At 47.7% G+C, this 13898-nt stretch overlaps 1 protein-coding gene across 2 annotated transcripts in view; it reads right to left on the bottom strand.

The window, feature by feature from the left end:
• Positions 1–958: 958 nt before the first annotated feature.
• SF3B3 (splicing factor 3b subunit 3) overlaps positions 959–13898 on the bottom strand; it is a 28262-nt gene continuing 15322 nt past the window's right edge. For both annotated transcript variants that reach the window (XM_005422742.2, XM_031058420.1), the window contains 12 exons: positions 13687–13830; positions 12695–12817; positions 11214–11368; positions 9941–10115; positions 9127–9332; positions 8076–8232; positions 6592–6717; positions 5315–5527; positions 4291–4389; positions 3731–3874; positions 2876–2980; positions 959–1872 (listed from right to left, as the gene is read on the bottom strand). In XM_005422742.2, coding sequence (XP_005422799.1) covers positions 1732–1872; positions 2876–2980; positions 3731–3874; positions 4291–4389; positions 5315–5527; positions 6592–6717; positions 8076–8232; positions 9127–9332; positions 9941–10115; positions 11214–11368; positions 12695–12817; positions 13687–13830 — 1788 coding nt within the window. In that variant the 3' untranslated portion in view covers positions 959–1731. The remainder of the gene's footprint in view (positions 1873–2875; positions 2981–3730; positions 3875–4290; positions 4390–5314; positions 5528–6591; positions 6718–8075; positions 8233–9126; positions 9333–9940; positions 10116–11213; positions 11369–12694; positions 12818–13686; positions 13831–13898) is intronic.

The following is a 13898-nucleotide window of genomic DNA, read 5'->3' as shown; positions in this document are numbered from 1 at the left end:
ACCGTCCGGGGCCCCCCCCCCCCCCCCCCTTAGCTTTCACTTTCAGGACACCAGCATGACAAATACCAAGGGCCACTGGAGCACTGCTGGAAGTGCCCTCTGATCCAAAGCATCACTCCCTCAGGGAGGACAGGGAGCCACTTTATGGCAAGCCAGAAGCTGGACCCCACTAAGCTCAGCTCCCCTTTGCCCCTTCCTTGATGCAGCCGCCCCCACTGAGGTCAGGAAAGGGAGCACAAAGCCCTTTGCTCTGCCAGCACGGGTGGGGCTGGCAGAGCCAAAGGGTGCAGTCCAGGGTTGTAAGCCCCTGCCAATGCAGGCCTGCGAGGTTGAAACAAGGCAGGAGGGGAGAGGAGGGTGCAAAGGACAGAGCAGGAGGGTGTGTTTGCCCTCACCCCACACAGTACGTGCACCAGAGAATGTGAAAGCTGTTCTAAGGAAACACAGGTATCAGGGGCCACCTAAGGGCCACCTGTCTCTCCAAGCCCAAGTGAGGAGCAGCATCCTTACCGGGATGTCACTGGCGATCACTGTCCTCACCCGCAGGAAGCAGGGAGTAACCCAGCAGAGCCAGGAAGCACTTGCTGCGAGGATACACTCCAACTGGGAGCCTCTGCAGCCAGTTACCAAGCCTCTGGGACAAGGACCTTTCCCCAGTCCTCCTGGCAGCCAGCTGCTCCTCCCAGGGCTGCAGCTGCTATGCTGGGCAACAATGTGCAGCCATGCTCTGGAACGGCTGCAAAAGTGACTCTTTCCTCTCTCCACAGCCTGCTTTGTGTGTGTCCCAGGGCAAACCAAGCAGCAGGGCACCAGCTCCAGGCAGGGCAGGGGGGCAGCGAGGGGCCTGCAGGAGCACAGGGGCTCAGGGTGTGCACATTTCTGAATTCCTCCTCCTCCCCTCCTGCTCCCACCAGGTCAGCAGCAGCTGCCACAAAGGAGAAGAGCCCCAGCGCCAGGGTAGTGAAAAAACAGGCTTTTATTCTTCATGTGCTGCTCGCAGTCACAGCTTGGAGACACTCTCTTGCCAAAGTTATTATGAAACAAATCAAGTCCCAGACTCAGGCCTCGCTCTTCCCCACCCCCAAGAGAGTCAACATTGTACAAAACTCTATTTACAGGGAAAACAGTCAGAAATGGTGAGTCCAAAAAACCCCCTTGCAATTCAGAAGAAAACGTTCAAGACAAGTGTGACAGTTACACCCTCCACAGCCAGCTTCCCATTGGCTGCTCCCTGGACTACTGTAAGCCCAGAGCAGCTAACCACTGGCTACCAAAAGAGGAGCCTGGTAATCCTGAATCATGCCACAGCTCTTTCCTAAAATGCTTTCCTAAAATGGGGAAATCACAAACCCCACTTGGCCCAACGAAGACTCAGATGGATCTGCCCTACAGAACTTTCAGCAAGACCCCATGGGACTCCCCCATCCAAAAGCGAGGACAAGGAGATGGGGCTGAGGGTCAGCTGGAGGCCCTGCTTGGGCACTTCCCAAGAGAGAACTGCTCTGGCCAGAACCGGGAATGTCAGGAGCCTTCACACAGTTAGCGGGATGTGCTGGGAAACCTAATAGCTGATACTGTATTTACTGGAGTCATGTTACTTTGAAACACAAACCAAGAGGACCAAACCAATATTTGAAAAGGGGGGAAAAAAAGCACACATTCCTCCTCCTGATGGTGCTTGGAAGAGCACCCAGAGGAGCCACGAGCATTTCTGCCCCTGCCAGCTGCCACTCAGAACGCGTAGCGCGTGCGGATGTCCTCCAGCTTCTTGGACACCTCGGGTGGGGTCCGGTCCAGCTCCTCGGCCACATTCTTCTGTTTGTTAGGCTCCATGGAGTTGAACTGCTCACACAGGTCCCCATCAATCACGTTCTGGAGGGGCAAGGAGGAGAGAACTGAATCGAAACCACACAGAGGCACTGAACCCTGCCTAAACAGGGAAAAATGGCCACAAACAGTTTGTTCCCAGGAGTTTCTTAATCCTGTCCTGGAAACAAGACCATGCCTGGTGACCTCATCTGCTGAATAGCATCACATTAATTACTGGCCAGCTTGATTAACGAAACAGAAACCCAAAAGGCCTGGGTGCAGCTGAAGAATCACAGAAGGGAAAGGAAGAGAGACCCGCTGGGTTTGACCCCTGCACTGGGAAGGCTGGGGGAGGCTGTGAGTGATGACAAAGGCAGCTTCGATCAAATGGGAGCGATCTTTGAGGCTGTGTATGTGGAAATCAGCCTCAAGCTCAGAGACCACCACCACACTCCACTCCTAGAGAGTTTCATCTGCTGGAACAGTATTCTGACTGACTCCAGACTCATTACTCTGGTAGTAGCTACCACTGGGATCCATCTGATCGGAGCATTTAGCAGTTCACAGCTTCTAACAGTTCCTCAAAAGCAGAAATAGGAAGGAACAGCTGTTTCTGAACTTGGATTTTCCTTTCCAGTGGTGGTGGAAAAAACATAATCCAGGGCAGCACTCAGTTTGATCCAGCCACACCAACAGCTATGTAATGCTGCTTCTCCTAGTGGAAAATGGAGATGCTGTGGGAAGTAGAGAAGTGCAGCTACAGCACCTCTGGGCTTGGGTCTCAGGATCAATCCTCGGGAGGCTCATTACAGGAGTCAAGAAACCAAAACAGACATGTATTAAGTGTAAGTACTGTTCTCCTAACAGACTGCTGCTCAAGAGCCAACTACCACAGGCACCACACAAGCCATTACTGGCAGTGCCTCAGTTCTCCCTACTAAACAGCAAGCTTGCCTTGTACAAGACAATAACCTTGCCTTGCTTCTGCCAGCCTCAAGGCAGCTCTGTGCCCCAAAGCAACTCTCTGCACCCCATGCCCAGGTGATCCCACGTGCTCAGGGCTCACCTTCACTGGGAAGTAGTAGGAGCGGAAACTGAGATGGTCCCGTCCACAGAGAGGAGGGTGCTCAGACCGTAAGTGCATTTCCACATGCTGGAAGAAGTCGTGATCCTGCAGAGATAAAGGATTGATAAGAGAACAGTTTGGTACACATCAGTGCTGCCAGCAATGCAAGACAACACCCATTAGAAGGTGCTCCTGCACTGGCTGAAACACTGTCATTACACGGCCATTTGGGGCTGGACAAGATGATCTTTGAATGTCCCTTCCAATCCAAACCATTCTGTGAGTAACAGACTCTGCCAGAGCAGCCCTGCACATGGCAGCCAAAGTCACAGCTACCCCCTCACCACTTCTACCTGGAAAGCACCCACGGCAGAGTTAGGCAGCCACCCTGGTCCAGATCAGCCTCCCAGGAAATGAGGCATAGAGCAGCTGTGCAGCATGGAGCTGCAGCTCCAACAGGGAATGTCTTGCCATCCACTGCTCCAAGAGGCCACAGCAAAGAGAGAACAGAGTACCATCCTCAGGACTTGAAACATCACTGCCTGACCAACAGGCTACACAAAGCATGCCAAAGGACTCCTCCCTCCTCAGACACTGAATCACCCAAAGCTCCTTGAAAGCACAAACATACAGAACAACAGTGCAACAAGGAATGCTCTTAACTCTTTACAGAACCAATGCAGAACTCCACAAACTCCTTCTCTTCCCTTCTGCACTGGAGCCACAGGCTCTCCTGTAGCTCAGGTTTTCAGCCACTGTGGAGCCCTCCAGGGAATGCAGCACATTTAATATACTGGCTGTGGATGGGTGCACAAAAAGCAGCAAGACTGCAGCCTGATGCTTGGGCTTGCTTACCTCATGGGAAGTAAAAGGGACCAAGATTCCTATTCCCCCTGATAAGGTTGTATAAACAAGAGATTCAGAGCCTCCTGGAATCAGTGTGGTCTTCTGCAAGGAAAGCACCGTTTCTCCCACGTGATAATTCATAATCACTTCAGCCTGAAAGGCAAGCACAGAAGCATGTTTTTTCTTTAGCTTATATAAAAGCATCAAAGGGCTTGAGAGAGGAAAGCAGAATAAATTCAGCCAACTGCTAGTTCTGAAATGCCTTTCTAGAGAGGAAGTGCCTTCCACCTGTGACCAGATGGCAAAACTCAGCTGGACAAACGGATGCAAGTAATGAGAGAAAGCAGCAAAAGAAAATGAGCTGCTTCCCTCAAACACACCAAATAGGCTTCAGCTGGGATTTCAGAAATTTGGCTTGCAGCAACAGTGAAAACAGATCGCCCACAGCACAGCAGATTGCATAGAAGCAGAACTGCCAATACATCTCCTGGACAACACTGCAAAGGCCTTCACAGAAAAGCAGTGCTTTCTTTTCCTGCAATAACCGTGTGCTTCCCACAAAGTATTACCTTCTGCGATGCTCCATTAAGCAGGCCCCTGTCCCAGAGAGCTTTGTTGCCTGTGGGATCCTCATCTACCTCATCATTGGTGTTGGGAGGCAATCTCACCTGTGTTGAAAGAGGAAGGACCGATCAGAAAGCTGCAGAGAAGCAGCACATTATCTCTGGAGAGCCCCTGTGCTGTCTTAAAGGCTGCCTTTGTGGGCTCTGCAAGAACCACTTTATACTTAGAGCAGAATCATCCAGGTGCCTCTCCAAAACAGCCTTTACAGTTATATAACAATTGTGGTAACAAGACCAATAATCCATCACCCAGAAACATGGGCAAGGCCTCACATGCAGCCTCTGCCTGGCCTGGCAATTGCAGATCACCCTGGGAGGTATGGTCAAACTGATCTAAAGGTGGTTTCCACTAAGGAAACAGTTTGATGGATGTGGGGCAGGAAAACTGAAGAGGACTGATTTGTGTGTTTTGGCCAAATCCTGCAGGCGCAGCATCTGACACTTGCTGAACTCTGCACTCCAAAGCACCCAAGCACGCTTCAGAGAGAGATCAAAGCTCTGCCAGAAAGACCATCTATTCTTTCCTCCTCCCTTGCTGAAATCCAGCCAAGTGGGAAAGTGTTGGCTGACAAAGCCAACTGTGAAGAGGAAGTGACAGAGAAAGCTCGATGCCAGCTATGAGGTTTAGTCAGAAAAAGTAAGAGTGATAACCCTGACTCAAGTTCTCATGGGCCCTTTCACAGCAACAATCTTCTTTTCAAGGTTTACTGACAGGAAGTTTTGAGGCAATATAAACACAAATTACTGGCCACCTCATAAATATGTTTATGACCTGTTGATGCTTTAACTTATTTGCTTCATTTAACAAACAGATAAACTGCAGCCCACTATGACAGAGCCACCCCATGAAAACAAGTCAATGGTACAGGGCGTTGTCTCCATGACAGATTCTCATTCTTTTAAGATAAATCATGGATGTTTTAAGGGAAAATATGTCCAAAAAGCCCCGACTTCAGCAAAGCACACTCACCACACAGATGTTACCAAACTTGTCTGCCCCAGCCACAGTGTCGTAATCCAGGAGTGTTGCTGTAGTGACCCACCGGGGGTAAGTGTCATCAGCAAAGATAATGAGCTGGTTCTCATTCCTTTTGTAACGCACCCAGATGAAACTCTCCTGAACATCTGAAACAATCACTCTGTGCCCAATGGTTTGGATCCCACAGATGTAGTTGGCAATGTGCTTTTGAGAGAGAAAGGACAAAACCTCAGTGCTTCACACAGGGAAGTATAACCCTATTCCAACTGAAACACTTTTTTCCTCCATGAACTGCAGCTCACTCACCACTTCCCATCATTTCCTCCAAAAATACCCTTATTTCTGCCATACTACAGTCCCATTTTAAATATACCATCAATACAGGGCAACCTAATATGTACCACATGGCATCCACAGCCTTCTCTGTATGAACACTGTCCAGGGAACAAGTGCTGCTGGTGAGCCCATGATTAGAGATGCCAGGACATCCCTACAAGCAGGCATTGCTTCCATGTCTCCTCACAACCTGGTCATGGAAGGCCAAGAAGGAAAGCTTCAATTTTTCATGTGAGTCATGTTTTAGGGAAAAAACCAAACTAACAAAACCACACAAACCAAAAGAAAAAAAAAAAAAGCTTCCCTGCAAGTTCCCAGTCTGTCTGTTAGCTTGCTGGAGTTCTTTTGTTCAGTAATGAGCTGCTGGCACAGGTTCTGCAGCTTGCACGAGAGAGGGAGGAGCAGGCAATTAAGTTAGAAAATCATGCTCTGCAATTTCTTTTCCTAAAGTACCAGAGATGCTCTGCAAGGAGGACCATCTACTTCAAGGAGAAAATCCCCTTTTCAACATTCTGGGGATCTGATGAGGTGGTCATATGCATCCTCCAGCTTCTGATCACCCAAACTAATGAAACATTTCCAGCAATTCTCTTCTCTCTCGCTAAGACCTCTCACATTTGCAGCAGCCAAAGGAACAGTCTGTACAGACCCCTGCACATGGTCAGTAACTGAGCTGGGACAAAAAGGAACTTGCAGAACTACTGTCAGGTGATAAGAAAATGGTGTGTGTACGGGATGCACAGAGCAGCACAACAGTCCAGTCTAGTCCAGCACTCCTCTGGATAGACGCACCCAGCAAGGCAAACACACCGCTCTGATGACCAAACAGACACACTTGGGCTGGAGTAGCAGCTAAACCCCATGTTTCACTCTGGCTGCAAAGTATTACTTGTTCCAAATGGACAGCTCTGCTCAGGAACAGAAGGCAGTACCTTATTCTCACACTTCCGAAGCAGTTTCTTCTTGCCCAGGTCATATACACGCAGGAGCTTCCCAACTCCAATTAACACTCGGCCTTGGAATGGAGCAATGGCTGCAGGGACCTCCTCCACAGGGGTCTAGAGAGGGAAGAGGAAGATTGTGAAATCCTCATCATTAAGAGAGCTAACCTTACATAAACCTTCAGACCAGATTCAGCTAATGATATGGCTGACGTTCACTGGCCTGTATCAAGGCTTCCAATGCAAAAGGCTAACAACAATCCTTGTCTACAGGAGAGGCAACAGGTCAGTCCCTCACAGGCCTTTTGACAGCAGCAGATGTCATACACAGAGATAAGAGAGCCATGGGCACTCACACACAACACACTGCTGGTAGTGCACCCTAACTGAAGTACAGGACTGCTGTAAGAACCCCATACTGGGCAGGCAGCAAAAGAAGGCAAGTGTCTGGTTGCCTCAATTCTTAGTTTTGGTTTACATCCAGAGAAAAACTTTAGACCTTGCCTAAATCTACCCAGGCTGTTTTTAAAGCAAGGCATGAATGTAATCCAGCCACCTGAAACTGCCACCAAAGAAAGTGTTAAATATGAACAACTGCAGCATGTCCACATTTTCAGTAACTCAGGGTTACTGTCTGAAAAATCTACCACCACTAATCAATCCAAAATGATCAGCCACAGCAGAGAAGGAGAACATGTAGAGAGTTTCCAGTTACAGCATTCCTAGCTTGGCTGCACTGGTTAAGAAAAGTTTATTTCACAACTTCAGCTCTGTCAACTTCCCAGTGGGTGTTCAGTGGCAGCAGAAAAGGCCATGGTCCAGGACAGAACCCACTCACTGCATCAGGACTCTAGGAAGTGAGTAAGCCACAACATTCCTTTCCATGTGCTCATCTGCTCAAATCTCAGCCATGCTGGAAGCATGTAAGAAGAACAGTAATTTTTCTGCTGAAACTTCTGCTGAAGCCCCTGAGACCTATCAAACAAGTTGGTCACTAATCATTTCTACACACAATCAAACAGCATCCAAGGAAGATGACCGTTCACAACAGCTGTACATGGTCAGCCAAGGACTGATAGTCTTAGCACCAGGGTTCAAGTAACCCAAGGATGAATTTGCTCTGTAAACAACTGCTTAAGCAGCTCTCTGAGCTCATATTCCAGAAAGCAAACAGAGCCATTTCCCTTCCCTCCCTAGCAAGGGCATGAAAAACACTGCTCCTTTCCAATTTACCCAATCAGATGGGTAAAATTAGGACTCTTGCGAGATCTGCGTTCAATCCTCAGCTCTGCAAAAGATGTACAAAATTATTTTGTAGGAGGCAGCTAATTTTCTCCAAGGCTGCTTCCAGTGTGTAACACCAGCACGACAATCTTGCCCAGGATGAACCAAGTACTGCAGTATTACTGCAGCACTCAGGCAAGTAAGAGCTACTCCAACACTCAGCCTGGAAATGACCCCATCACTCCCCTCACCTTGTGCAGAAACTCCAGCTTCTCACCACTATTCACCAGCTTGTATGTGTAGACAAACCCCCCAGCAACTGAGCGTGGGTTCAGAATGAGGTCCTTGGCGACTCCCACCAGCACGTACCACTCATCACCGGTGTTGGAGAAGCGGCACACGGCCACGCTGGGAAGGACAGGACACAGCAGGACATCAGTGCCATCCCCACACTAATGCTGCACACCCAGACTGCATCCCTGACAGCACAACCTGCACCTGCCCAGCAGAGATTTGAGAGTCCAAGCCTTCAACACTGACATTGCCTTTTAAGAGGTCATTTTTTCCTCCTTGTAGAAATCTTTAATGCAGATTTGTTCATTCTTCCACACTACACTCTCCATGTGTGTTCTATCTGTCACATATGCCCAAAGCATTTTATATTTTCACAATGCCCAGTGTTACTAAACATTTTCACAAGCTGGACACTGCCTAGTGATGTGCAAAACTCTACTAGAAGCTAGTTTTCAAAGGCTGTTCCCATTGGAACATATACAAATAACCTTCCTCATCTTCCAGTGTTATTTCCTGCTCAGTAAATAGCTCAGGCAGGTTGGAAATGGCAGGTCAGCCTTTTGGACTAACATGACCTAACTCTACTTCACCTGCTGAGGCATGTGCTATTCTTCATGGTTATTGTGTTGGTTTTCCCCTGCAGTGTAACACTTCCCTTTCCATTTAATCTATCCTCAGTTTATCTGGATGAGAAGGAAAACTGAGAGATAACAGCACATTCTCTTGTTCCTAGCTCTGTTATCTGTCATTTACATCCCTGTGTTGTTCTTTAGGCACTGGGTACAGCAACCACATTTGGAGCACCACAAGCTCTTAATGCCACATGAGGACAAGATTAGGGTTGGAAGGGAAGGAAAGGCAAGACAAATCAATTCTGGAATTTCAAGCCAGTCTCTTGGTAATATGCTCCATCTGGATTTCAACTCAGTAACTGATAAGTAAAAGGAAAAGAAACACCTAAGACTCATCACAAGCAGGGACTCTTGCTGCACTGGCAATGCTTCTTACCTGAAAGCAGCTTCATTCTGCTCCAGCTGAACCAGATCTAATGTATTTCCTTGGATGGGGTTCATCACTCTGATAACAGAGGCCCACTGACCATTCCCTGCCTTGGGAGCACCGAAGATGGACTCAGGAAGATTCTCATTCAGAAAGGCTGCAGCCATCTCTGCAGCCAGCTCCCTCTCGTCCTCACCTGCAGCTTCCACCATTTCCTACAGCATTAAAGGACAGAAGAAAAGAACAGCTCAGTGATTTCCTTTCCCAGTATGCTGATGCTCTGCATAGAATACAACCTCCCTGTTTTGCCTAAACACAGGTAATCTGGGGAAAGGTACTGCCTATGAAGACATAAAACCCATTAAGTCCCAAAGCTTCCACCCAGTCTGAGCTTATTCCCCAGGGAGCCTCTACAGCTCAGAGCATGACTGTGTCAGCTCTGCCCTGTCCCAGTGACAGCTGTCTGGGGAGCTGTTTCCCCAGATCAACAATCCTGAGAAGAAAATAAACAACCCACTGAAATGCAAGCATCCTCAACCAACCACAGAAACCCCACAGAACAGCGTTACACAAGCAAGACTGTCCTCCACTAGGGTGGTTCTTAAAATCTGCCCTAACAAACGCAGGAACAGTAGGAAGTGGTGCATTCTGCTGAAATTTGTGTTTTGAGGCAGATCTCCACTCTTCTCCCAGTCCCTGCATTCACACAGGCTGAAAGCCTTGCAGGTAATGGCAGCTGGGAACTAATGAGGAGGGAGCACTTCCAGTTGCAGAAGTCCCCTCAGGGGAACAGATGGGTGTACCTGTCCCCCAGCCCAATCACCTCAGCCATTTGCTGCTTCCTCTGAGCCTTGGTGGCCTCAGTGTAAGCGTTGTGGTCTGTCTCGATGATGATCAGGTTGTTGCTCTCTGGGTGAATGACAAATTTTCGGGGTGTGTACTGCAATGGGAAGGCAACCTGGTTGAAGACTGCTCCCAGCTTCTCCAGTGCCAAAATCCTGGGGGACAAAGATAAGACATGTGTTGAACACAACCTAAAAACAGCTGTCCAAGAGAATGAAACTGGAATGGAACTTTTTCTTTGTGAAGCTGGCTAGTGCTAGAGAGGAGTAGCATCTTTCTCAGGCCAGACAGCAACTAGCAAACAGCTCCAGAGAGCAGAGCAAAACCAACATCCTAAAATGGGAGCCCATGGTGTGAGACAGGTGTGTGCTGCAGCATGAGGTCTTTGAGGGCTCTTGCTGTCCCAGGATGTGTTCTGACTGGTGCTGAAGCAAGTCTGTCCCAAGAGGAACAAAGAGCACATGGAAGGAGGAAAGTGCACGTTTAGGGAACACATCATCTGAATCTAAATGTGACATTGACATATAATCAAATGCTCCTCCGAGGCACTTCAGTTAAAAAGAGTATCAAAAACGCAATGCCAGCTCTTTCTTCCTGTGACTTGCCAGCTGAAACGCCAGTTCTTCTGGCATTTGGTGTCTAAAAACCACAAGTCTTTCCAGAAAGAATGGCTCCTTTAAAAGCAATGAATGCCGTAATATTTCAATGAGGACAGATATGAAAAAAGTGCCTGTTCAAGTGCATACAGCACAGCATCTGAATTTGTGGTTCATTATTTTCATTTATCTTTTTAGTATCTCAGCTGATCTTTAAAAAAGGCAACAAACACATCCCTGTCATGCCTCTGGTTTCTGAAATCACGTGGTTCATTTCCTGCAAAGCAGCCAATTCAGATCACAAACCACAAGACCCTAATACATAACAGGTCCACATTTATTAAATGCTTCCCTCTCTCAGGATCAGAGAATTGAAGAGTAACTTGAATTACACTTATTTTAAAAAGCTAGAAAATACAAATCTGAGAAGTACACCCCACTTATTTTTGTCAGCACAACTTTCCTTAAATTGTCTGTTTTCTGAAACCCATCCAAGTTTTTCTACCAAATCATTATCCATAATAAAAAAATATTTTTGAAGTAAAGTCATTTTACCTCTTTCCTTTTGAATGTCAGGTGGAATTCACCTGACATTCACCGCTTCACCTGCCTGGCATCCCAGCCCACAAGCATTTGTGTTTTCCCTCTGATGCTTACCTCAATGTGTTTGTGGAGATGGCCACAATGCCCTCAGGGCACTGCTCAGAAGCAAAACCAGATGCAAACTCCAGTGTCTCATAAGACAGGGGAGTCAGGTGGAAGCGTGATTGATAGGAATAACTAAGCCAGGAACGGCTTGACATGGCCAGCACCTGGGAAAGACAGGCAGCAAATTTATTAGGTTTGGGAATGGAGGCAAGCTCACTTTATGCAATAGGAATGCATGTACAGTGCCCAACTCTTCCCCACTGGAACAACTGAATTCTTGTGGGTGGACCCCACCCAGCTAAGAGAACACCTGAAGAGACACACTCCTTACTTTCAGTTTTCTCTGGGAATTGAATATGGCATGAAAAGGAACTTTAAAGCACTATCAAGACAACAAATTGAGGTGCACTGACACCACTGCAAAAGTCAAGATCTTCTACTGCTACCTATAAAGGCCAAGACCAACAATACTCTCATATCTCCTTTTTTAATAGCTTGCTCTAATGGGAACAGGTCTTTTAAAATAAATATTTACTGCTTTGTCATAATCCAAGTACTGTAGCACTCTTAGTGAAATTTACTAAACATCATCATTAGCCTAAATCAAATTATGAGAAAAAAGGAAGCAGATTGACTTCCAAACTTTTCAGCTTTATACATTTGGCTAAATGAGTCTATGTGCAACCTTAGTTCCTGCCTGAATGACAACAGCTGATCTCAAAGCAGAGAGAGATTATTCTCAGTTATTCTACAGGTATTCTCTGCTGGAGCTGTAAAGCTCCTCATCTCCAAGATGGCAGGAGCAACTTGAAGAGATTCATCCAGTGCACCTTTAACACTACAGCTGAGCTCAAATTCCCAGATCCAGCTCCCTATGCTGATCAGCAATATTTCTCAACTCTGAAGGTGTCATCCAAAAATGAGTCAAGCAGGGGGTGGCTGATTTCCCCAGTGCCACATCAGAAGGGCTGGAAATGGCACTTCTGATGAAACACATTCTTCCTTCTATGCCAAATCTTGCAGATATTTTCCTTGAACCACGTATGGCAGCTGCCCAGCCCTTGGCTGAGCTATTCTCAACATGCAAGGACACAACCATTCACTGCATCAAGCATTCAAGGGTAAGTTTTCTGCACAGAGCTCTCTCCCCCTCTGTGCACTACAGCAGGCAAGATGTATCTCTCAGCCCAAAAAGCTGCTCAGACCTCTCCAAGCACACTGTAAACACAGCCTAAGGGTCAGATGAATCCTAGTTCAGAGAAGGCAGGGAAGCACTACACAGCAACAAGGGGAGAAAGAGCAAGGCTGTTTGTGAAAGAACAAGCTGTAAGCCAGGCAGCTCCATAATGAAGTCATTCTACTTCCCACCCTTACCCAGAGGGTCCTGTTGTGCTGCAGGGATGCTTCCCCACCCTGCCCACCCATAAGAAAATCTGGGATATGGTGCCTGGGGAGCGATCTGCACCCCTGCAGGAGCTCGGCTCCCTTACCGCCTCCTGGCCTTGCATCCGGACACGGAAGAGTTTGACGGGCCGGGAGCCGAGGTACCGGGTCCTGGTGTCGGACAGGTCACCGGTGACGGGGTCCAGGACGGTCCGCAGCAGCACACCGTTCTTGGCAGCAGCAAAACAACAAGGTCCAGGTTGAAGGTAAGGAGTAACTTACTATGTGCATCATTCAGAACAATCGAGAGGCAGTTGCTGAAGAATGAGCTGCTTGTTTTCCCAGCTGTCGGTACAACCCTCCCCTACAGCCACACTTTTAATAGCAAAGCACAGGTCCTGCACAGTTCTACAGGGCAGAAAGGACTGCCTCCAAAATAAAACACAGATTGAGGACTTTAGTGTATCACACAAGCCATAAAAACCTGAAGGTGAATTCCAGATCCCCATCCCTCTCGGTACAAAGGATTTACCCAAAACCTCATGCTCCTCAAAAACAGATTGCATTCTGACATCAAACCTGTGGCATGTGGAAAAACCTAAACTGTGATGATTATTTTTACCACAGGTTGAATTGTCAAAACAACATTATTTTGTCAAAGATCAGAGAATCTGTACTGGATGTAACAAAAAGTTGTGAAACAGCAAAGTTATTAGAGCAGAGCCTCTGCTTGTGGGCAGTTACTTGTCTGACACTCTGCCCTACAGGCAATATTTAAAAAGCTGCTCAACATTTCACCCAGAAATATTTCTTAAAATACGCTTCCTTCTTGAATGGGAAAAGCACAATCAGTCCTACATAAAATCTGGTATAATACACTGTCTTTTGACTAGTCTTTAGTCTAAAAATGTACAGGGAAACTCACACCTCTGTGAAGTCACACAGTGAATTCCCCAGTCTGGGTTGTCAAACACATTGTAACAAAGAGGGAAGCCAGGCTTTGTGTTGCACTGCATGATGACAGGGCTATCTTAACAATCCACTTTTAAGCAAAAGCTCCTCAAGACAAACCTGTCAGAACCAGGCAAGAGCCCCTCACCTGCAGTCCAATGTTCAGGTACAGAAAGCCAATGGAGCCTCTCTCCCCCAGCTCATCCTGCTTCTCCGTGCCACCCATCTCCACGATGCACAGCGACTCGGGCTGTGCAGGCAGTGCCTGCATACTCAGGGGCTGTAAACAATCCTGGGGGAAACAGGACAGAGGGACACCAGTCAGCAAGGCTTGGCATGGCAAGACAGGATTCAAGCTCC

The sequence above is a fragment of the Geospiza fortis genome, unplaced genomic scaffold, assembly GCF_000277835.1.
Source record: "Geospiza fortis unplaced genomic scaffold, GeoFor_1.0 scaffold97, whole genome shotgun sequence".
Classification (NCBI taxonomy): Eukaryota; Metazoa; Chordata; class Aves; order Passeriformes; family Thraupidae; genus Geospiza; species Geospiza fortis.
The sequence above is the reverse complement of the archived record's forward strand: the minus strand, read 5'-3'. Positions and strand labels throughout refer to the sequence as shown.